This window comes from Scaptodrosophila lebanonensis, unplaced genomic scaffold (genome assembly GCF_003285725.1).
Source record: "Scaptodrosophila lebanonensis strain 11010-0011.00,11010-0021.00 unplaced genomic scaffold, SlebRS2 tig00000092-arrow-pilon, whole genome shotgun sequence".
Classification (NCBI taxonomy): domain Eukaryota; kingdom Metazoa; phylum Arthropoda; class Insecta; order Diptera; family Drosophilidae; genus Scaptodrosophila; species Scaptodrosophila lebanonensis.
This window is the reverse complement of record NW_022060566.1, coordinates 5,216,291-5,240,191: the sequence shown is the minus strand read 5'-3', so window position 1 is coordinate 5,240,191 and position 23,901 is coordinate 5,216,291. Positions and strand designations below refer to the sequence as shown.

At 38.1% G+C, this 23,901-nt stretch overlaps 1 protein-coding gene across 4 annotated transcripts; it reads right to left on the bottom strand.

The window, feature by feature from the left end:
• Positions 1–7: 7 nt before the first annotated feature.
• Positions 8–23,901, bottom strand: LOC115627089. Of its 4 annotated transcripts, XM_030522639.1 has the most exons (10): positions 23,836–23,901; positions 22,225–22,402; positions 6,237–6,984; positions 5,267–5,386; positions 5,046–5,126; positions 3,076–3,184; positions 2,513–2,772; positions 2,153–2,209; positions 1,011–1,278; positions 8–947 (listed from the first exon to the last, which is right to left on the bottom strand). In XM_030522639.1, the coding sequence occupies exons 3-10, from the start codon at positions 6,889–6,891 to the stop codon at positions 368–370; spliced, it is 2,130 nt and encodes a 709-aa protein (XP_030378499.1). In that variant the 5' UTR covers positions 6,892–6,984; positions 22,225–22,402; positions 23,836–23,901; the 3' UTR covers positions 8–367. The 4 variants fall into 4 exon arrangements, with proteins under 4 accessions (XP_030378499.1, XP_030378500.1, XP_030378501.1 ...); XM_030522640.1 differs by lacking the exon at positions 22,225–22,402 and having other exon boundaries at positions 23,836–23,854; XM_030522641.1 differs by lacking the exon at positions 5,046–5,126 and having other exon boundaries at positions 12–947; positions 23,836–23,897.

The window sequence follows — 23,901 nt, the reverse complement described above, 5'->3', positions numbered from 1 at the left end:
ACATAACTGTAAAAATATATGTAGTACAAAAGCATAACAAATAAATAACAAGAAATTAATACATACAAGTATGTATAGTATAAATACATATGTATGTACATACATAACATATGTAGTAGGACAACGCATACGCATACATTTGGTTTACAAGAAAAGGGCTTAAGAGCCCAGATTTTGGTTAATTAACGCACAATCAAACAATATGAAGAATAAAAAAAAAGAAGGAAGATTTGTCAAGATATTGCAAAAGTTAGAAAATAAATGATTACTAAATGCGCTTAACTTGTATCGACATCTACTGTTTATATATATTATATATCTGAATTTATATGTTTATGGTATGTGTTTAATAACCTAAGCTAAGCTCTCAAACATTGGTCGGCGCATCCATGCCACATATGATGGACTTAACCACCGAGGCAGCCGACAATGCCGCATAATTCTGCCATTTGCGCGTCGACATGCCGTCCTTATAATCCGATATGCCCTTCACCAATATAAAGCTTTCCCTGCAGTTGCCAATAATGCTGTCAAGGACAGAGCTCATTTCCACATCGGTGGCCAGCAGTCCATATTTTCGTGCGAACTGGGTGCGCAAATCATCGCTCCGCACCAAATCCCGACCGGAGCCAATTGGTCCTAAATGTAAGCGCATGCGCGGCACACCGTCTAGCTCATCGGCCGCTATGGGATGAGCCACCTCAATGACCTCGTTGTTGCCAATATTCATGAACAGTTTGTCCGTCTTGCCGTCTGGCCGATTGAAATCGCTTTCGGTCTTCTGGAGCAGCGACTGCAGAGCATCGCGCAAATAACTCTCCCAAGGACGCTTTTGCGCCATATTAGCCTGCAGACTCTCGGCAATCAGCTGCAGTGAGTCGTTGATTGGGAAATAGGTCTTCACATCCTCACCACTCTTGTATACATACACATACGGCTTCTCCTTACTGTAAGAGATATATGGGTATTAGTTTTGACTTCTCGGTCGGATTAGCTGAAGATCTTCTTACCTGCTGCTCAGCAGCGCACGCTGCTTGTCCACATACGAGATGACGACATCACCCAAGCGCACATGCTTCTTGTAATCCGTATAGTGGGGAACGCCGCCTGCAACGCCCACAATAAATACGTAATCAACCTTTTGGAATGTCCCCAGCAGTCGAGTCGTGGTATTGCCCGTTGCCGTCATCGCCTCACGGGTGCTGCCCACCGATGGCAGCTTGGTGCTTACGATCCGATGTGCTCCAATATTACCCAAAGTATAGACATTTGATTCGCCTGAAGACAAATACCAAACAAAATAAACATTAGTGCTCAGATCCTTTCCCTAAATGATAAGACAATCAGGTGCATCGCCAGCCAACAATGTGGCACAGCGCGGTGGTTGTGGGTACGATTACGTGCCACATATTTACAAAGTGGAAACCGCTTAAGGAAATAGCAGAAACAAAAAAAAACAACTTTTTTTAAGGTTAAAAAATAAAACATTAAAAAAATGTTGAAAACATGTGAAAAAAGCCAACATATTGGTTTAAGGTTTGAAAATAATAATAATGATAATAATATTATTATAAAATAATGAATAAAACTGTATTGTAATCTTTAAAAAATAATAAAATTGTACAAAATGTTTCGAGCAAAGAAGAAATGATTATAATAAAATATTTAGAAAGTTTTTGAAAAAAGGAGATTAAAACAAATAAGAATTAATACAAATTATAATGAAATATTGAACATTTTATTGTTATTATATACATAATAATATTTGTATATAATCTTTAATTTGTCCACCTATATAGATCCGATATGCACGTGTATTTGTACGTATGCACAAATAGTTTCCATTAAGCGATTTCTGCTGTTTATTAATGTGTTTGTATGTTTGTTTGTTTGTGTATATTTGATTGTGTGTGTATGTTTGTTTGTGTTTGTGTGTGTTTGTGGGTGTGTGTGTTTGTGAGTGTGACAATAAGCAAAACATAACCCCAACCCATTTGAGGTTATTATTATTTTTACAACTTAGGACAACAACAAACAATTATAAGTATTAGACAACAATAACAATGACAACAACTCACACTAAAAATTAAAAAAAAATATAAGTAGTATTTAGAAAAAATTTTGCTTTAGACGTTTACCAAAGTCTGCTTACCAAATCTTCGTTTCTTTTTGGATTTTTTGAGTGAGTTCGTTAGGTTGGGATCGGAATCTGGTATATATATGGTGGTGGTTGTGGTGGTGGTTGGTTGGGGGTGGTCGTATCGATATTATTATTATTATTTTTTGTTGTTGTTATATATATTTGTATATGTGTGTAACAAGCAGTCAAATTTTATGCAAGTTCATGCAGTTTTTTTTTTTTTTTTTTAACAATTGGGTCATGTCAGGGAAGTGAGAGAACAAGAGATGGAAAGAGAGAAAACAGAGTGGCATATTAGTAAGACATTCCTTGATGCTGTATAAGTAGACCAGATATAGTTGTGGATAGTAACGCCCACTATATACTACCTACCCACTGTTGTGTATCGCACAAAGGTTTCCTTGTTCTCCAACATGGCGTCGACCGCCAACTTCTCACAATATTGCGCCGTTATGATCGCAATTGTCGGCTGCTTATTCGAGGCTATAGTGGGCATCTGTTTGACGACTTTAATCTCCTTGTCCTCGTAGTGTATGCGTGTGTAGGCATTGTATTCCATGGACTTGATAAGACCACGTTCCTGTAGTGACATAAACACCAGCTGCACATCCTGCTCGTTCCAGCCGTAGTCCCTAGCGGTAAGGGGGAAGAGAAGAGGAAGAGCATTTATTAGTTTGTTAATTAATTAATTCAGTAAGAGTGCATTGATGAACTTAATTTGACTTTTCACGATATATCTCTATTATCTGATTCTCAGAAAAGTGGATGCCTTTCGCTCCAGGATGAATCACGTGAAGGTGTAAGATCGGCAGAGTGTATTGATAATATCTTTGTTTCTGTTCTGTATTCGCGAAACATTAAAGGTAACCCCCCGTATTCAATAGCTGTTTTACATAACTTTCTGTAAAGAAAGACCCAAGGTAAATAGTACTTACTTGGCCAAATCATCAGGGGACACGGGATTTGGATAGGCCTGCTCGATGAGTTCCAGAACCTTTTCCTGTGTCAGTGGTGGAGATTCAAATTGTGATTCTTCCAACGATACTGTGAATTTAAAAAGGAAAACAAGAGAGAGAATCTGTGAGTGCGGGCGGGTTTAGTTTTTAAAACTTTTTACAATTTGTTGGTTTTTAGCTCGTTGTATTAACGCATTAGTAATGGGCGGCGGCGTCGGCGGCAACAACAAAAACACACACTTGGCTACAGTTGGCGTTTCAGTTGGGCAATGGGATGTGGCGGTTAGCTGGTTAGAGGACACATACAGCAGAGCACAGCACAGCAAAAGGCAACAACAACAACAACAGCAACAATAATACAACAACACAGACAACGATGAAGAAGGGTGCAATGCACGCTGTCTGTGATTAAATACTCAAGTAGCGTGCTTTAATTACAGGCAGCAGGAATAGAGACAGACAGCAGCTGCCAAAAGTGACAAGGCAGACGAAAAACCACTTAAATGTCATTAAAGTGGGCGTGGCAGCAGCAGTGGCTATGCAAGTGCCCGACGACAAGATAACGTGGCTTTAAATAGTGTGAAATGGCTTTTTCTTAAGAAGCGCTGCAGTCACTACAGTTTTGAAGCCACATGCACAGTTTAAGCTTCATAGTTTGACGGCCGCTAGTCTGATAGCTCTGCAAGGTTTGTTAGTAACTGTAAAACGTACAGTTGCTTGGCAACGCAGTTTTAGGTGCACTGGAGCAATGGGCAACAGCAGAAGTTTTTAAATATAAGTACTAAGTATGTACTCGTATGAATACAATTTTGTGGAAAGTATTTGTCTTGATTATCGTTAATTTTAAAGAGATCTCAATTGAGAGTCTCTGTTCCTTGACATATTAAGAGTTTATGGGAATAACAATTAATTAATACATTTTTTTAAATTATTCTATTAGTTGTTGATTTTTATACATTGATTCAAGACCAGATTTGTAATGAGCATAAGGCTCTTATTGAAATTAATGTGCGACTTTCTTCAAATGTTTGATTTAAGTTCCAAGTTCAGGAAAAACTTTATATAGGTTATATTGGAAGCAGCTCCACTGACAATGTTGCTTTCCCCAGAAAAGTTTAATTGAATTCAAAACTAGGTATTCTAATTAGCTCCTAAAAAATTTGACAACATTAACAGTAACTGTCAATTTAAATTATTTTCAACATTTAGAAGGATTAGACGAAGCTTAAAAGCCTAGTTGTTTATTCTAAAGTGTGGGTTATAATATTAAATATGTGAATTTCCCATTTGTTATTCCTATAGCGAGAAATTGCACTTTAACCAATGTTTTTGATTCCGATGAAAGATACAATAACTGATCTATAAGGTAGTTGGCGATGGGCTGAAATTTAGATTATACATCCATTAAATCTAAGGCCAGTATAACTCGAAAAATCCGATCAGAATTCAGAGAAACTACAATAAATATAGTATCTATTATAGTTAATCGGAAACGAAATGTTCCTCAGCTCCTTGTAAAAACAGACGGGGAGAGGGAGAAAGAGAGCGCTGCGGACCTACTTATTAATGGGTTTCTGGTTATTGGAAGAGCGCATTCGACATCTCATTTTATTATTTTTTCTTAATATTATACATGATATTATTAAATTTCATCTGTTGTTTTGTACTAAAACTCAGTGCGCCTTTTTAATGAAATTTTGTTAATTGGTGCGTGCGATGTAAACGAACAGACATGCCGATTATTAAAAAAAAAAATGGAAGAGCAAAATAAATAGAACAAAAAAAACAAAAAACAAAAAAATCGCTTAAATGTTCCACTTGTTAGCATTTCGGGCAGCCGTTTTGTTAGTGTTGCTTCCGAAACGATATAGGGCTTTATTTGCGGCGGGCGCTCAGCTGGTCAGTGTACATGTCCAGCCAAATGGCCTTCATCAGATTGTCGCCATCACCTGTTTTCTGTTGCGCCAACAACGCCTCCTCGAACTTGCGATTGCAGTCGCCATAGCAGTAGATGATGTAACCATCGCGCGCTGCCCACACAACCGACCGAGACCGATACATATATATCGATTTGTAGTACGTATAAGTATATGGATTATCCAGAAAACCATTAGCAATGTATTGGCAACAAGTTTTTAGATTCAAACGAACATATTATTCAGATACTTACGTGGACGCGATGGCGGGGCTGATGTCTCCTCCAATATACGCAGCTCGATCTCAATGGATTGTATTTCGTGATATCCGTGCTGGAGTAGCTTCATTATCTTCTTGATAAAGCCCACATAGTCTGTAGTTAAGTGTGTTATCCTTTTACTATAATTCATTATACTTAGTTTCTCTAAACTGCGTTCTTACAGTGACAAAATCAAACTCAACTGTACCCAACCACTGTTTTCTAATAAGAGGACACTCCTCGATTGTGTCAGTTTCTTGTGCGAAAGCATGTCCTGTTTTCTAATAAAAGGGCACTCATCGATAGTGTTCCTATACTTGTATAGTAAGTTTTGCGTTCGAAAGCATTTCCTGTTTTCTAATAAAAGAACATGCCTCGATAGTCATCCCATATAGTCAGATTCGTGTTCGAAAGCATTTCATGTTTTCTAATAAAAGAGACCCTTAATGGTGTTCCTATATAGTCAGATTCGTGTTCGATTGCATTCCCTAGATAATAACCTTTTCTGAACGACTTCAAATCAAGGTGAGTTCTAAAAAAAGATGAAAATCGCCTGGATTTTAAAATAATTGTAAAAGGTTGGTTCGTTTAGCTTTGAAACAGTATTGGCTACAATGTGTAGCTTAGGAAGGGAAAGTAATATTAATAAACTCTCGTGTTACCTATAGATTATAAGTCTTATGTACACAGTTCCCAATAGGTACACTGGTAAGTTTGATTTTACAATAGTATATTCTGTTCATGTTCTATTCATAGCCATCTAAAATTGAGGGGAGCTAGTCACTCATTTGCTTGCTTGCTAATTGCTCTATAATTGTAAAACCTGTTTAAAGTAGAGCTAAATTTGTATTTGTTTTCGATTCGACTCAGTTTAGAAGTATTTGCCTGCAACTTCTGGCTTATAAAATCGTAAGGGATTGAGTATTGTGCGCTGTAAAAACGAGCTTTTTAGCTGAAGAGTTACCTCTGGGAAAGTCCTGGGGACTAACTAGCTCCTTGAAAAAGTCCTGCGCTATGTGCGCCTGTTTCTCATCATTTGTGAGCCAATCGCGAAACCAGAATCTCAGCGTGCGCGACTCCTGCGAGTGCTTGCCCGTATTGGCGCTAACCAGAAAGACGCGGAACTCCAGGGAGAGGGCAGCAGCCTTGCTGGCGCTCTTCTGCACGGCCACTGTGTCCTTGTTAATGATAATGCCCGTATGATCTCCGCCGGCCACATGCACCCGATCATTTATCTCGTCCACCAGCTTCCGTTCGATGAGTATGACGGTGCTGTTCGCTGTCTTCCCGCGAGGCGTCATCACGACTTGTTCGGTCCGCGGTGGCGTCTGGCAGGTACTGGGCCCGTTTAGGTTCTGACCTGGCTGGCTTGGCTGGCCTGGCTGACTTGAAGTCGCTGCTGACGCCCCGTCTGTTGTGACTACGACACTTTTATTGTTGTTGGCGATGTAGTTGCTGCCACTGTTGCTGCTGCTGTTATAACCGCCGTTGTTGTTGTTGTTGTGATTGTTGTTGGTACCACCATTCGACAGCGTACCGTTGCCATTTGCATATGACTTGTTTGGCTTTGGGGGCGGCGGCGGTGGCGCCATCTGTGTTTGACTTCTTCGCGCTGACATATTTTCCTTGCCTCACTCACCAAAAGAAAACTCTAGTGTTCGACTTCGTTTTAACTTAGTTTTGGCTGCAACCTTGAGCCTCACACTCCTCGCCTGCAATAAAAAAAGAACCAAAGTTTCGTTTATACATTTGTAGTATAAAAATAATAACAACAAACACACTAGTCATATACCAAAACATTTAGCTATACTCGTCGTATACAGTTTATCTCCCCATGTAGACACATGTAGCACGCTTGGGAGCCACCGAACGACCCACCAACCGACCGCCTTGGCAGCACGCCAAACAAAATTAGAATTCATAAATAATTGGTGTCATAAAGCGACAGAGGCAACCAGCCAGCCAACAGTGCAGACAGACAGACAGACAGACAGACAGACAGACAAAGAGACATTTAGACAGTCCAACAGTGCCACAGTCGACTCAACTAAAGCAGCAATTGGTGGCACAACATGCACCGTACTTGTGTAGCAAGCTCTGTGGCTCTTCAGTTCTTGGAGTCAGTTGCTCTGCCATTTCCGGCTCAATCAACAAACTCTTCCTTTCTTATTTCCTACACAACTCAGTTCAAAAGTTATCCAGCAGAGTTCATCATATTTTTTAAAACGAAACCTGTAATATTGGTAAGCAAGCAAGACTATCATTTATGTTTGTCAAAAGTGAACTTATAAATCCACAGATTACAGTGAGGTACTATGAAAAAAAACGCATAAATACCAAATCTGGGTACTCTATCTTTATAAACAAATAAGTGGTAGGCACTAAGCTTGATTTCAGCACCGATCGTTCCTATGTCATTATACAGAATTAACATTTGTTTAAGATATGTTTACAAACAAAATAGGCTCTTCTAGTAAGAGTTTTTTTCCACCAATCATTTCTATGTCAGCTATATAAGAAAATGTATATATACATATTTTCTAATAGACTTGCTTTGCGTATGGGTAAGACAAGTTCAGGTACCAAGTTCGGTATCCCGGACAGAGAGGTCGTCAGACTGAAATGTCAATATCGTCTATCGATTCATCTAAAAACTATTATTCTCAATATCATTGAAAATATATTTTTCTGATAGCTGGAACAGATATCATTAATTATTCAGCTCGAAATCCCTTTTATGTTTATCATAAAAAAGGGTCTAACCTTTAAGAATATGAATGAATTTAAAAATAATGAAAATATTATTTTAAATGAATAATGCTGCTTGCAACTCATAAGTCGAACCTTTAAATCGTACATACTTGGTATGTAAATTCTCGATCAAATCATGCTATTATCATAAATCTATCTAGATATCTGTCTAAATTTATGGACCTTGAAGACTATATGAGCTAGTGTCACTAAACCCGGTATACACGTTCAGAAAGGTCAAGTTAATGTGTGTTTTATTTTAGATTAGGCAGACCAAACTAAAGAGCTAATAATGTAAGAATTACTGATATTATTGGTCATTCCATCATTTGTCTTTTCGCTGTTACAGTTCATTTTTCTGACGACAAATGTTTGTAGTTATTTCTCTGGTTCCACAAACTGAACTAGATCGCGCAACTCTAATTGCCAGAGAGAATTACCTTCGCTGGCACCGTGGCCTGTTGCCCACCTGTCGTGTTGGCCCACTGACTTGCTTCTTGCTATTTACAACAAAAATCAATAGGCATTTCTGTACTTCTGGCTATAAGTATTGCTGTTGTTGTTGTTGTTGTTACACAAAGTGAAAGTTGAGCGCAACATGAAGTGCATGAGAATTTCACCCCTAAACTTTGGCACAAAGTTTAAAATATTTTTGCGGCTGGTTGGCCCTTTATTTGCCATATAAATTTCAAAAGCAACCCCATGGGGACGCGAAGAGAAGATGGCGCAGGGGGCGGGGGAGGGGGTGCGCCACACAGCAATTAAGGAAAACTCACTTCCGGCCAAATGTCACCAAAGTTGTTGGTCGGGTTGGTGTTGGTGTTGGCCGTGTGCTGCGGGGCTGGCGTTGGCCCAAAAGGTTTTTGAACTCCTCACATGGGCGAGACTGTGCCAAAGGGGGTTGCTTCACGCCCTGCATTCCTGCCTGCCTTCTGTGCCTTCTGTGCCTGCCTGCTTGTCTGCTTGTCTGCTTGTCTGCCTGCCTTCTGGCCTGCACGTTGGCTGCTCAAATTTGCATAAGGTAAACAGAAAAGTGGGCTGGGTGTCGGCCGAGTAGGCTGAGGCTCACGCACACAGGCTGTCGCATTGGGAGCAAAAGGCGAATGAACCATGGAGACCACATGGGTTTTGGGCGCGCCTGCTTGCCCCCAAAGGCACAATTTCTGATGAGACCGACGGCTGATCGTTACCATCACCAGTAGCCGCAGTAACAGCATCATCGTTGCCATCATCAGCATTGTCATCATTTGTAGCAATAATTTTTTTTCTTTTTTGTTTTTCTGCCACTCAGCGCAATCACAGTTGCACTTAATTGGATTAAGCTGCCAGCTGGAGGCTCGCTGACGTACTCTGGCGCTGTCCAAAAGCCAGAGGGTGCAGCAATAAAAACAAAAACAACAGCAGCAACAACCGGAAATTATTTGCCAGTCTGCAATTTCAATTAAAATGGATAACAAAACTGTGCAACAGTTTGACAAGCACAGCCACAGACCACAAGCAGTGTCAGCTCCTAGCGATGCATCCAGATATATATGTACACACAACTATATATATAGTACGTACATATATCTATACGCCCATCTAGACAAGCCCTGTGGAGTTTTATTTATAACTCGCATCCAAGTAATTACCTTTGGCCATTTTAATTTCGACATGCTGTCGTAAATGCAATGGGTATATACAAGTATACATATACATATAGTATGTTACTGATCCGACCCGTCGTGAGGGATAAGGCTATTCTGAACAGTAGAACGAGATTTAGTCCCTTCCCATCGAAGCCCTGAACTAATTAATCCCTTTATATTTACAGTATGTTCTCAAAATAATCGTAGAACACAAAGCAAATCAGTGATATGTTCAAGCCCGACTCTTGAATACCCCGTACCCACCCTTTTCCCCGCTATAGTCATCCAACTGAAATAAACTTTGCCACACGCAACAACATCAGCCACAATATTTTTAGCGATATATATGTATTTATAGTCACGTTAATTCTGTAAGACTTTAATTGCTGCATCTCCATTAAAGTCTTACAGAATTAACCCAAATCAATCATGGGAACAATTAATAAGAGCCTTTCATGTACAATCAAGTTGTTGTTTCGCAGTTAGCGCTTGTTATTGTCTAATAAATAAGTAATAAATAAATAAGTCTAAATATTTAAAATAATTATTCCACTTTTTTATGTTCTATAGATTATAAGCTGAAGACACACTTTACATTAACAGTGAGCTCGTTCTCGGCTTCGACTTAATATTAGTGTTTTTCTAAAGCAGCACAAAAACCAATACAAAATTATTTATATTACCCTGTAATTCAATAAAAATAATAATAATAAATTCAAAAATAAATATCGAAGAGTATTGAATACTGAGTAACAGATAAAACTGCTCATCTAATCAAATAAAAGACAATCATTTAATAGAAAAGGGTGTTCCTAACAACTAACAAATAACATGACTTACTAATTAACATTAAATTATTGAGTCTAATACTACAAATTGATTTAAATATATTCCCGTCTACAATTATATTATGCTTACTACATCCACAATTGGTTGATCATTCTGGTATAGGAATTTCAATGAAAATAGAAATGGCTTAGTGCGTTTAAATTCAGACAAATTCATGTGCACAGTGTTGTAAAATTAATTAAGAATGTGTGGTTTTAAGCCACCAAGACTGTATATTTTGTGGGCCGAGGAAATCATACTCTAGTATACTTACTTGCTAAAGGATTTTGGCATAGAGGTTTCATTCACAATTGAAGTATTCTAGTGCGTTTAAATTGAAACAAACTCATGTGCACAGTGTTGTAAAATTAATGAAAAATGTGTGGTTTTAAGCCACCAAGACTGTATATTTTGTGGTTCGAGGAAATCATACTCTAGTATACTTGCTAAAGGATTTTGGCATAGAGGTTTCATTCAAAATTGAAGTATTCTAGTGCGTTTAAATTGAAAAACTAATTAAGAATGTGTGGTTTTCGAGTTTTCCAATCAAAATAAAAGTAGTTTGGGGAGCCTTAATGATTAGCGAACTGCAAATAACTTTTCCTCGCTGCATTTAATATACAAGTATGTACGAGTAGATGTCTCGTGCATTTTGTTTTTCGCTCTTTTCTCCCCACTAGTTGTCTGCAATTTGTTAACTTCCGTCATGCCCAGTAGTAGTAAGTTATACAAAACAAACAGAGTGAGTGAGTAAACATTTTGTAATGATGGCAACAGGCATGCCGGATAGGCGTTACAGGGCCATATCGTGTTGTTGCTCTCAAGAAGGGTGTTGTCGCTGCTGCTGGTATTGAAAATTGTTAGACATCTTGCGAAATGAAATTGAAATTCCAATGCTGGATGTGTGTGACGATGCGTAACAACGGCTTTGGGGGTGTACGGGAGTGCGGCAAGGCACGGGGGCCTGGGGGCACGGTTGACTGTTTGCCCTATCGAATGCGATGTTGTTGTATCATAGTTTCGGGTGAGCGACTTCCCAGCTTGTAAGTCACGTGTCTGAAACCTTTTCCCCCCTTCCCTCTTTCCTCGACACACAGAGCCAACGACCCACCCAAATTTCATTTCATATTTCTATTTTTTTTTTTAGCCATTTCCGTTAGCTGTTTAGTTGGTGCTGTTTGCTAGCTTTAGCTGTTGTTGTTATTGTTATTGTTGCTGCAATTGCTGCCATGCCTGCAGCCCGCAGCCCACAGCCCACAAACCACAGCCACAGCCTACACACGACGACTATATGTAGTACAAATAGAAGATATATATGGGTGTAGATTTGCAGCTCCACTGACTGTGCCCACATTACAGGAAAGCCTTAAAACAAACCAACAACTTATTGCGGCTTTAAAGTCGTTATTGTTGTTGTTGTTGTTGTTGTTGTTGTTGCTATTAGTGTGGACTGTTTGCAGCAAGTTGAAGTTCAATGCGGGCCGAATCGGCATGCAAATTTCAAATACAACAACAAGAAAGGCAACAACGATGAGAAATCGGCGCTTTTCAATTATGGTTTCCCATCGCTGGCAATAATGATTGCCTCTTTTAGGAGGTTTCATTATAAACATAGCCGCAGGGCATGAATCATGCAAGTGATTTATACTTCGCACCAACTGATCTGCGTAATGCTTTTATATATTTCAAACAATTTGTGTTTATGAAATCACTTTAAATGCGAAACAAGTAGTCGCCCACTTAACTCAATTGAAAGTTATTTGACAAATATTTAGTTTTAACTTTCGAAAGAGAGCTCATAAAAAGATGGGCCAATTATTATTCATCTGGAATTCGTTCGTTTAATGCTGTCTTTTATCTTGCATTTTAACCATCAACCACTTCCCATATTCTTTTGTTCGTTCATATAGAAGTATGAGAAGCGCAGAGAAGCGCTATAAATCTATTTCAAGACGCAAAACGCAAATTATTGCCCCGAAAAATTCATACCACACTTTCGAATTGGGGTATATGGAAAAAAAGAACACTTCCTTGGCGATTTTATCTGTAATTCCCAAATATTTGTGTACAATTGAAAAATGTCTTCCGAAAATAAAACTTAGTCGGCTCACATAAGTTGCCCAATATTGTTTATAAGCAAATAAATTTACTGCAACTATTCGCAGAACAATTTGAAATTGAGTAATGGAACGATTTAAATTAAAACAAATAAAGCAATCAAGAGCAGTGGCTAACAACAAAGAAAGCAACAACAACAACCACAAGCACAACAGATAGCGCCCACGAAATAATTTGGAAATAACCTTGCCCAAGACAAGTAGCTACAACAACAACAACAAGATTAAGAAGAACTACAATATCCATGGAGCGTTGACAGCCATCACGGCGGAATTATGAAAAAAAAAAAACACTTTTTTTTGACGTTCTGAAGCAACAAAGACGACCGCGCTTGCTCAATCAACCAGATGTATAGTAAGTATGTTTGGATCTACATATTTATATGTGTTTATTAATGGGTGTATAGACTGATGGATGGATGGATGGACGAATGCTGACAGACACCCAGTAGGATTCACTATGCGTGCAGGATTAATGTTTTTCAAAACTAGTCTTTTGATTTACCATTTAAGAAGGGAATGCAACATTCTCGGCACAAGCTTGATCTGCTAACGGCCTAGGGCAATATGATTGAAATTGATTTTCGATTCTATATAATTCAATTGAATTCGAACACGAAAAATATAGCTATGTAGGTTTGCTCCCGTTTCCGAAATATGGTTTCAAATTTGTACGAAAGGTGTAGCCAATAAATAAAATAGAAATAATTATAGAAATAGATTTAATTGCATTACTTTTGCAAAAATCTCAAAATTAAACCGCCAAATTTTAATTTGAATGCGAAAACAGAAATAAAACTCATTGAACTTGAACTCAAAATTAAAGTACAATGCCCCACTCTGTTTGCGAAACAAAGTCTGAGTGTGGGTCTATTGTTCCACAAAGTTCTACTGGGTAGTCGCGCACAAACACACATACATACTTACGCACACACATACACTGACATCATCCATGCACATCTCTCTGTTCTATGCGTGTCGATGGCTCTTATCGGTTGTTTATTTGATGCAGCAAGCGACGAGGGCGGGCGTGGAGGTGAGGGCAGCAACTTGGTTGTTAATTATCCGTAAATATTCAATCGAGCAGCAGTTACAGTGACATCAACAACAACAACTACAAGGGGCATGCAATCCGCCCCCACAGCTGCCCCTGCGATTGCAATTCCCATAATCTATGTATGTATGTGCGAGTACAAGTATGTACTTATGTGACTCATTTTGAAGAGCTTTTCAATATATTAGCTTGTTCGGCACAGTTATAGTTTATCGCCCGTTAAGTCGGCCGATCGAGTCGAGACAGTGCCAACCGTTTGTCAGAAAGTCCGACTCTCGTGGAACTAAATACGAAACTTTTCAGCTGATGTCACGTCCCACGGTCACTCGAACGCCTCGACCATTTGTATTCGTACTTTTGTCTCTGTTTTAGTTTCTTTATTTTTGCTAATTACGTTAAATAAATTAACAGAAATTATGCGGTAATTAGTCGTCGTTACTTTATAGATACCCCCTCTATATGTATGTATGTAATTTGGCTTTGTATTCGTGTTTGCTTTGTTTTTGATTTCAATGCAAAACCTTCGTTTCGCGGCACGTTTGTACTCAGCTCTGTTTGGCATATTGGGCAGAGTTTAAAGTTTTGGAGTCATAAAGTAAAGAAGTAAAACAAATAAATTGATTGATAAGGAAATCTCTCAAGTCTCAGAATGGAATCAAAATACTTAATAGCAAATTTGTCATCGTCCATACACATTCAACAGAGACTATTATGAAGAGAAGGTTTTTCAAACCATTAGCTATCAAGGTTGGCAAGAAAAAGGTCTGATTTGTACAACAAGTTTATTACTGGATACTACTCGTTCTATATTGAAATATGTATGTATACACTCATATACTATATTCATAACAAAAACCACAACAAAATTTTAACTGTTCATGTAAGTTGTTTTTAAGATTATTTCTCATTTTTATGATTCTTGCTACAAATTTGCTTTCTTTTATCAAATGACTCTATAATGCCAGCCCGCACTTCGAATTGCGTCAGCATGCGGCGTAGCACTTGACAATTTTGAAAACGATTTTTTTTCTTTTTATAATTAGTCAAGTGCGTGGCACTTTTTATCGTTAAGCCTCGAAGGCCACTTCAATATGGTCCAATAGCTGCGCTATTTTTGCATATTCTCAATTGAAACACAAAATAATAAAAGTCGAATAAAAATAGAAAAAGAATAGTCGAGAATTCCAGCACCGTGAAGCAAACCACAAGTCGGTGGCAGAGAAGTCCACGAACAGAAGCTGATATAACGACGACGATGACGACGTCATTATCGCTATTGTTTTCGTCACCATTGTTAACATTGTTATAAAGCATTTTTATAAATACTACATTACAAAACGTCTCAGCTTGTGGCGAACCTCCACGATTTATTTACTGGCTGTGTTGCGATCTCAAACTGCTGATTAAATAGTACGCTCTCAGTCTCACGTCACGCATACGCCAGGTGGGTCGAAACTCTGAACACTTTTAAGTTGAGTCGATTCTTCAAAATAAAGTCAGCGAAACGAAAATCTTTTATTTTCTTCAATAAGCATTTATATCACCTGACCTTTTAGATGCGCAATTTCTACCCACAGCTCCAAGTTTTTACATATTGTCAATTATTGTGTCCATTTCCGGTGTTTATTTTCTTTTGGCCAGCTGAGCTGATTTTTTTTTTTTGCCTAAATTTTTGACACCTGCTGAGCAATCTGACTGGGAATCTATAACATGGTTTATTGTATATGCTCTTTCTGGGCAATTATAATTGTTTTTAATTAATGGTAGTTCAAAGATGCACCATCCACTGGTCCTACCTTTACAAACTAACTTAACTAAGTAGGTAAAGCATGTTAATGTCTTTATTTACCTCAAGGCTATCATAAAATTTAACAATAATGCCATTGAGGATGCATATTAAATACAGATCAACAGATCAACAAAAATCGTCTGAGTATATTTAATATAAAATAGAATCTATCAGTCAATTTTTGGTATGCTTTTCAATTTTGTTTTAATGGGCAACTTTTGCCAAACATGCACACTGCTTGGAATAAAATGACGATTATTATAGGGAATAATTAGTATGTTACTTTTTGTATGCAATAAATAATTGACCATATAATTTAATGGAGTCTGTTTCATAGATAATTGTATATTTGTTTATCGTATTGAGCATCAACTGGAGGAGCAGCTCTACACAACGCTCAATGCACATATGCCACTCATTATTCGCATCTGCATTTGCAGGTTAACTCGAAGTTCATTTAATTGATTTGAAAACAATTTGATTTGATTTGCTTACATTTATGCATCTAGTCGCGCCCATCACAGCATTAATTCAAGTTGAAATATCACAGTTAATTTCAAATAGTCAAAGTTCACGGCCAATTTGTGCAAAAACCAATTGAAAGATGCCCCCATTCCTAACCCATAAATGTGACATTTGAATATTTTTCTGTTTTTTGCCCATTCGCTCTGTCCGTATCAGGAACTTTGGCGATCCAAATTAAGGTAATTGAGTTCAGAATCTGGCGCACACAAGTAGTATTGGAATGCCTGAAAAAAAAGAATAAAACAGAGCAGAACTCTTGCCATGGATTTGTAATAAATTTTATGCGTCTGGTTTACTTCGTTGCTGGGGAAAAAGAACGCGTGGGCGTCGCACTGCCTGAATGGCAACGGAAAACGGCAGCGATTGAGGCTCGGACTGTGGCGTTGCAGCAATCATGAAAATTGCTGCAATATATATATTTTTGTATTCTGTATTATTATTTTTTTGTTTTTTTTTTTTTTTTTTTGTGGAGCACACATACACATACACGTATATGTATAGACTCCTCAACGGACAGAGCAGGTGGCGAGGGCTTGAAATACAACAACAATTTCGTCACACACGGTCCCAAGTGGCTGGCAGATGGGCGATGGGCAACTGCCCAGTGAGCATGCCCATGAGTCACGCCTCACAGATGACGCTTTATAATAATAAAAACAAATGCAATACCACTCCAATTAGAAATCATCTAATGAATCAATAAGAACTAGCCTGAACAAAAATTCAGCCCAGAAATGAGAACGAAACAGCAATTTCTTGGAATTAGAGCAGTATTTTTGACACACATTGTGGGGGCGCTCTTAAAAGCCAATTGCATGTCATGTCGCCCAATCGCTTGATTAACCCCTCCCCCCTCCGCCCACGCCCAACACCACTCAGAGCCAAAGTTCTTGCCACCCTCTGGTTATTATGGCGCACGCAATGGCAAGCAAAGGGAGCGCAACACGGAGGGATGGGGAACTGCAATTGTCGAAACAATCGGAACTGGGTCTCTAACGAAATCGCAATACAATCCAAGCCCTTTTTCCTACACACCCGTACATACAAGTACTACGTCGTTCTTCGTTTGCATTAAAGTTTGACGGACTTTTTCAGTACTTTGCTGCATTTCTTGGTATTTGAAAATGTCAAGGTTTAGATTGTGGCTACAAAAATAATGCATGTTCAATAATATAGTACATACATTACCAATTTTCTCACATTTCTGTTCTAACAAATCAGGAAGCAATCAAGAAGTTCTAGCTAGGTATATAGTTAAATGTCCCTCAGCTTCGAAACAACATTTCTGGGAAATAAATTCAATCCTGTACGAGATGGCTCGCAATTTGAAAAATAAAACTACATTATTAAAATCGTGCTTAGAAACTCTAACCACATTACATCTCTATAGCAAACCAAGAGGCAACAATTAAACCAATACCTAAGCTCAATGAAGACTTGAGGTCCGTTCCAGTATTTCCACTTTATTTATTCATTTTTGATCAGCATTTATTCTTATTCTATAGATATATTTATATATTTAGATATATTTATCTAAATACTGCTGCTCAAAAGAAAACCCCTAAAATTATTAGATTCAAGTTAGGTTTTTTTTTTTGTTTGAAAAAGGTTGGACCGATAAAATAGGATCAGCAAACGAACTGCACTATCGCCGTAATCGAAAATAGTAACACGTTTCCTGAGGCTAAACAATATACATATACTTGTAGTATATTTCATCCAGTATTTTCAATGTTCTTAGCACATGCACATGCACTTAAAGGGGCTGTTCTTGTTGCTCCATAAATTATGCGACTTGGAAAGTGGAAAATGGGCAAAGTGACATTTTTATGGCCACAACATAACGGGGCTTACGTTCGCTATGGCAACCACCCCCCAAAGAAGTTCTGTTTAGGTTTTGTGTTTTGTTTCATTCTCCTCTTCGTGTTGTGTTTCTATTGTGCGCTCCCCTTTCGACTTGTGGGCCAACACAAGCTCGGAGAGTGTGTTGTTCTTATTGGCCATCGTTCCATTTCCATTGTATGGATGTGTGGTGGCGACTCAAGAGTCTAATTTTTGTTGTTGTCGCTTTGGCTGCAAGCGTGCAGATTATAAGGCGCATTAAAGTCTGATTAACGTCCAAGTAAAAGGCAAAATGTGACGACCTACTTTATGGCCCCCGAAGACAGCAACAAAAAAAAAGGGTGCTTTTCAATACTAAATACATACTCATACTGTTAGATAAGTGGCTCAAGATGGTTGTCCCAGTAGTAGGGCAAGGGCTTGGCTGAAAAGTGTGTCAGCAGATTGTGAGTAGATGGTAATCATCAGTTATTTGCATCTCACTTAAACTATTATGCTTGGAGATTAAGATTGAAATGATTATTAACAAGATAGGTAAGTATAGTAGATAGATGGAGAGATAGACAATAGATAAACCAATAGCTAGTTGAGAAGAGAGTGGTCGTTTGCATGCATAGCATAGTCAGATGTATTCATTGTAAGATCTTTTCATATCATTCGACAAGATTGTAGCTTTACAATTATCTGAATATTTGACTGTATTTTCCAGCTTTTAGCTTTCCAATTCTAAGTAACTTCATTAACTTTATTTTACAGGATTAACATGGTCAATTAAATAACTAAATGGTTGATAACCGGAACAAAGTTCCCATAAATTCAATCTACTGTTTCTTCCATTTGAAACTGAATACTTTAGCGCAATTTATTTTGTAGTCCCTTTTACCATCTACAAGCGCCATATCTCGCTGCCTCTGCCTCTGCGTATGCCTCAGGCAGCTGTCTGTCCATCACTCGAAACAATTAGAATATTGCCATACGGTGCCAACTTCCGTTGAAGATGTTACAACAATAACAACCACATTGCCAGCGAAATCTTCTTGATAGAATTTTCCCGGCAGAGCTTTTACAATGGTTCCCCCTTTTGCCCATAAACCGACCTGGTGCTAGGTGGTCCGTCCATTCCATTGGATTGCGGTCTGGCAGTGTTAAGTGTTTGTCGACACCTTATTGTATTTCGCCTTTTTGTTGTTGTAAAAACGGCACAGAAAATTAATTTCGGGCATTCAGATGTACGTACTACGTACATACATATGTATTTATATACCTATATAGTATGCAGAATATAGATACATGAGTACAAGTACAGCGCAGTTCATTCAACTTGGTTGGATGGTGCTTTAAAAATAGGTTCGTTTTGTTTTGCAGCCCACTTGGCTACTTTTTTCCTTTTATTTATTTTTTTCTATATTTTTTTTTTTTTACATGACAAATGAGGCGTTGTGGAGTGCGTATATGTGTGTATGTGTGTGCCGCAATTGTTGTAAATTGATACGAAATTATATAGTGTGTGCAACCTCATTTGCGTAGCGCAACAACTAAGTGTGTTATTCGAGGCGATAAGACTAAGGGAGGGGCAGACCAAAAAACGGGAAGAGGTGTTTTTTGGCGGCAAAAGCATTTGAAAGTTGTTTGGCGTCCACCGCCCCGGGATTTAAGCATGCCTTTAGGTAACCCTTTAATGAGGGGGAGGAAGTGAAGGTCAATGGCAGTGGAGGTATTCACGAACAAAATGTATTTTAGTGCGGAAAAGCTAGGTATTTAAACTTACATAGTAGGAATAGTAGGAATATGAATGAATTTTTACAACCTGTACTAGAAAGTCTAAATATCAAATTAAGGCAAAAGAAGGCGTGGCAGACCCCATGTTTTACGTAGTATATATACAGACATGTCCGTGTGTCCATCTGCCCGTCCGTATGAGCGCCAAGAACTTTAGAGACATAGCAGCTGAGGACACCAAACTTGTGGACTTCTCTTACCCATCTTAGCAACATTATTTTATATAGCTGCTTTAGAACTGATGCGTTCCAAAAACACTGTTAGTATGATAACTTTTTTGTTTAAAAATATATCTTGAGAACAAATGGTTTGTCTACTTGTAAAATGATATCTTAAACATAAGTATTACCAAAATCTCTGATTCAGATGCAATAGCCAAGACAGCTATGTAACAAAGTTAATTTTATTTGAATGACTGTAGTGGGGAAAATGTTCATTACTGGGTAGCTAGGGCTCAATCTGGCGTTCTACTGAATATTGTGCCGGAAAATGCTGAAGTTCGTACTGTCCTATACTAAAAGTACGAGACTATCGATGGCGCTATTGAAAGCTTGTAATGGTTTTAGTTTTCTGTAGCTATCAATGGATTCAGGCGACTATCGATAACGTTTTAACTGCTTCCTAAGAGTTCAAACACCACTTGAAATATTCTCGATTGATGTCTGAAATAATTAGCCTTGCTTTATATTGAGAAAGACATTTTGAATGCCAAATTTTGAATCTTTTGGTCTGGTTCTTGCGAAAGACCTCACTATTTATCTGCCTCTGCATTACGCTGTGGCTGATTATCTCGACATATTTTTTCTCAATTTATATTCTGACAATGTAGCCGTTTACATAAAAGTTTCTATGGACGGATAAAAAACAAGTGAAACTAGCCTTTATCCATTGATATTTGAAATTTGAATGACTTTTGCAACCCATTCCCGATTTCCATTTCGTTTGGGTGTGCTGGTAACGACGCATTATAGTGAACCGATTTGTGATGCCATTAAGTCGGCGCGGCGCGTCTTCACACTCGATTTGTGGTGCAGTGCAGTTAGTTTTGAACTGCAAATCCCAAGGCAGGCAGTCTGCCAGACTACTGGCACAGAATAACACATAAAAATCAAAAATTATTCTAAACAAGCAACAAAATTGTACAACAACTTCATGCTGTTGTTGCCTATTGTTGTTTTTGGCGTCTGCTTTGTTTAAATGAAATTGAGCCAATGAGATCATGAGTGTTTGCATGTGTTTGTGTGTGTGTTTGCGATATAGCTACGAATTTTCAGGTCTATATCTATATCCCAGGCTATTTGTATGTGTGTATATAGGAGGGCAGCTTTAAATTTACCCAAACGCTCTGATATTTCACTTATTGGCTGGCAATAGTTTAGCACACGGATGGGTATTAGTTTAAGTCTATTATTAAACTAGACTTGTTTTTCAAGTAAAAATGAAGGTTGATATACATAATTAGAAACAAAGATCGTAACAAATCCAACATAAGCAGTAAAAACACTCACTCAAAAATCGGATTATCCGGATATACCGTCAAAAAAGGTTACTGAATTTAAAGAAGTACTCTTTGAAGCCTTTTGATTGCAAATTTCAACCAAAAGTAATACATTGCAGAGATAAAGCAATAGGCTCCACCGTTTGGCATAGTTTTAAAAATATCGTCGATAGAAGAAATCAGTGCGTGGTGATAGAAAAAAGTTGTATTTCTTCAAAGTAATATTTTGGTTAACTTACTCATCTTTCTAGCAGTGAGCGAAAGCTATGCCAATTCCATCAACCTATCTTTTACGAATAATTGCATTTTAATGATTGGGAAACAGACGTTGGGGTAGAAAATCTAGAGATTTCGTTTTTCTTTGGGCACAATTTTCAAGCAAACAATGCTACAGTCGCGCAGAAGCATTAAAATCAACCGATTTGTATTAAATTTACAAGTTGAAGTATTTGCCTTTTCTTTCTAGGACTACCCTCGAACATATTTGTATGTATGCATGCACGTACATATGTAAATATATGTATCAGAAAAGTTTTCCAAAAAGAAATGTGCGTGAAAATGTAAATATTTTCCACATTCTGAATGGGGTTTGTGGGGCGCCTGAATGGGCTGCAAAAATGAACGGAAATCGCTTCAAGATAGTCTGGAGCCTAGCTTATCAAACACACATACGTATTTATATGTATATGTGTGCATGTATTTGTGCATACATGCAAGGCTATAACGAAATCAGCGCATTTGCATGAATGGCGTCAGCAGCGACCACAGCCTTCCCGCCCCATTGAGTGTGCTAGCAACAATAACAACAACAACAACAAAAAACCATAACAAAACAAAAAAAATCAAATAAATTGTAGACAAAATACTAACGCCAAGCGAATGGATAAATTGAGGGGCGAAAAAACTCAAAACAACTCGCGCCTGAGCCGCGTTCGACCGAATTCAAGGTAAGCCGCGTTTTGTGCGCGTTTTCTGTACTGTTTGTGTCGCAGTTGAAGTGCGCAAATAAATGAGCATTTGCTGATTATATAAATCAATTTTTTATGCGGCTAGTTTAAGTGAAAGTGTTCAGAGCACATTACTGTGGGTGGCCCCCCACTCATTCCCCCTCCCCCACCATTAGGCAATTAAACAGACTTACCTCTTTAAAGTCGCAGAAGAATTGCGTCGAATTTATTGTTGTTGCCTATTTTAATATAGGTATTTTGTTGTAGTTGTAGTGTTGACGTGATTCTGTTTCTTTAACTTTTTTGCAACCGGTTTGTTGTTTAGCTTGTATATAATATTTTGTATATTTGTATGTCTGTGTTTTATGATTGCTATGGTTATAAAATTAAGCTTTTTAGATAAATAAATAAATAACAGAGAAAGAGAGAGAGAGAGAGCTATAAATTATTATAAGCGTGTATATACATACACACATATTTATTTTTTAACAAAAAGAAATACAGTTGCGACTTCCATGTGAAAGCGACAAATTTGTGTGCACTTTGCAATGCTTTCGTTTCTGTTTCTTCTGTTTTTTGCACAGATTGTGGGCATGGGAGTGAGCATTTGTTAGACTCATACATTATCTTATCTTATCGGTACGTTGAGCAATTTGTCATTATCTGCGGCTGATAAAACGTCGAGTCGAATGAGTCTGTTTGGTTGCTTGACTTGTTGTTATTGTTATTGTTGTAGTTGTTGCTGCCGTACATATTTATGTAGCTATGTACATATAACGGAAACAATGCTTGTAACTTTAGTCATACCTACATATTTCTAGTTTTGTTTATGACTTAAATATATTTATGTATGTATACAATATGCTTGATAGTAGATCGTTGCTGCCAAATGATGTCATATTAGGACCTGAGTCAAGAACTTCGAATTGGCAAAATTTGGCATTCCAATTGGAAAACAAGAAGTTACAGATTTGAAAACTGTACCCGAAATATGATGCAGCCAACTACCCCCCTGGAAAGGTAGTTACATACATACATGAATTTCACGATATGCATATGTATGTATGTTAATTTCCATAATTATTTTAATTTGAAAGTCGGCAGCGAAAACGTCACGCAGGCGCAGGTCTAATTTTTTTGTTGTGTGGGCTTCAAATGCTAGAGGTGATGCTATTGTTGATGATTCATAATGTGATCGAATCATCGCTAATGCAAACGAGAACACAAACACACACACACACATACACACACAACAACTACACACTAATGAGTGTAGAACAGCATTCGAGTGATCAGCAGTCAGTATTTGGCACATGACGTCATTAACAATAAGCAGGAAAGCCACGAAGTGAATTCGAGACAATAATATAATTGACAAGGGTTGTGGGGGTTATACTATGCTTATGCTTGCGCTTGAGGGTTGTGGGAGCTGCGCAACCAAACACAAAACTTGCACTTGAATTTGAAACCGTTGTTAGCGCCGCCAAAGAGCAGCACCAGCAACAACAATAACAACAACTGGTTCACCTTCACCAGCAGCGGCCAAGCAAACAGCAACCGGTGGAATTCAAATTAAAACTACACTTGCTTGAAATTGCACTTAAACAAAAACAACAACAAAAAGCACACGGTCCGCACACAACACAGGCACACAGCAATGGCTATGTGTATTAAATTACGCGCTTCTATTTTTATCAAATTCCAATTTTTGGCGCTCGCAACTTTTAATCATTAGCCACTGCACGCTTATGATGTTTTTTTTATAATTCTACTGACGGACAGTTTGGCGGACACCCACCACTTACAAATTTCGTAGAACGCGCGTTAAAAATGCCGGGCAGAGCAAGTAACACGAAAAAAACTAATTACAA

What these genes read in the sequence shown, in the direction of transcription:
- LOC115627089 (XM_030522639.1), bottom strand. Translation starts at nt 6,891, where the DNA reads ATGTCAGCGCGAAGAAGTCAAACACAGATGGCGCCACCGCCGCCGCCC. An exon ending in TCCCCAGGACTTTCCCAGAG is followed by an intron (nt 5,387 to 6,236) that starts GTAACTCTTCAG and finishes ACTTAACTACAG; the next exon opens with ACTATGTGGGCTTTATCAAG. An exon ending in TGTGCGATACACAACAGTGG is followed by an intron (nt 2,210 to 2,512) that starts GTAGGTAGTATA and finishes TATATATACCAG; the next exon opens with ATTCCGATCCCAACCTAACG.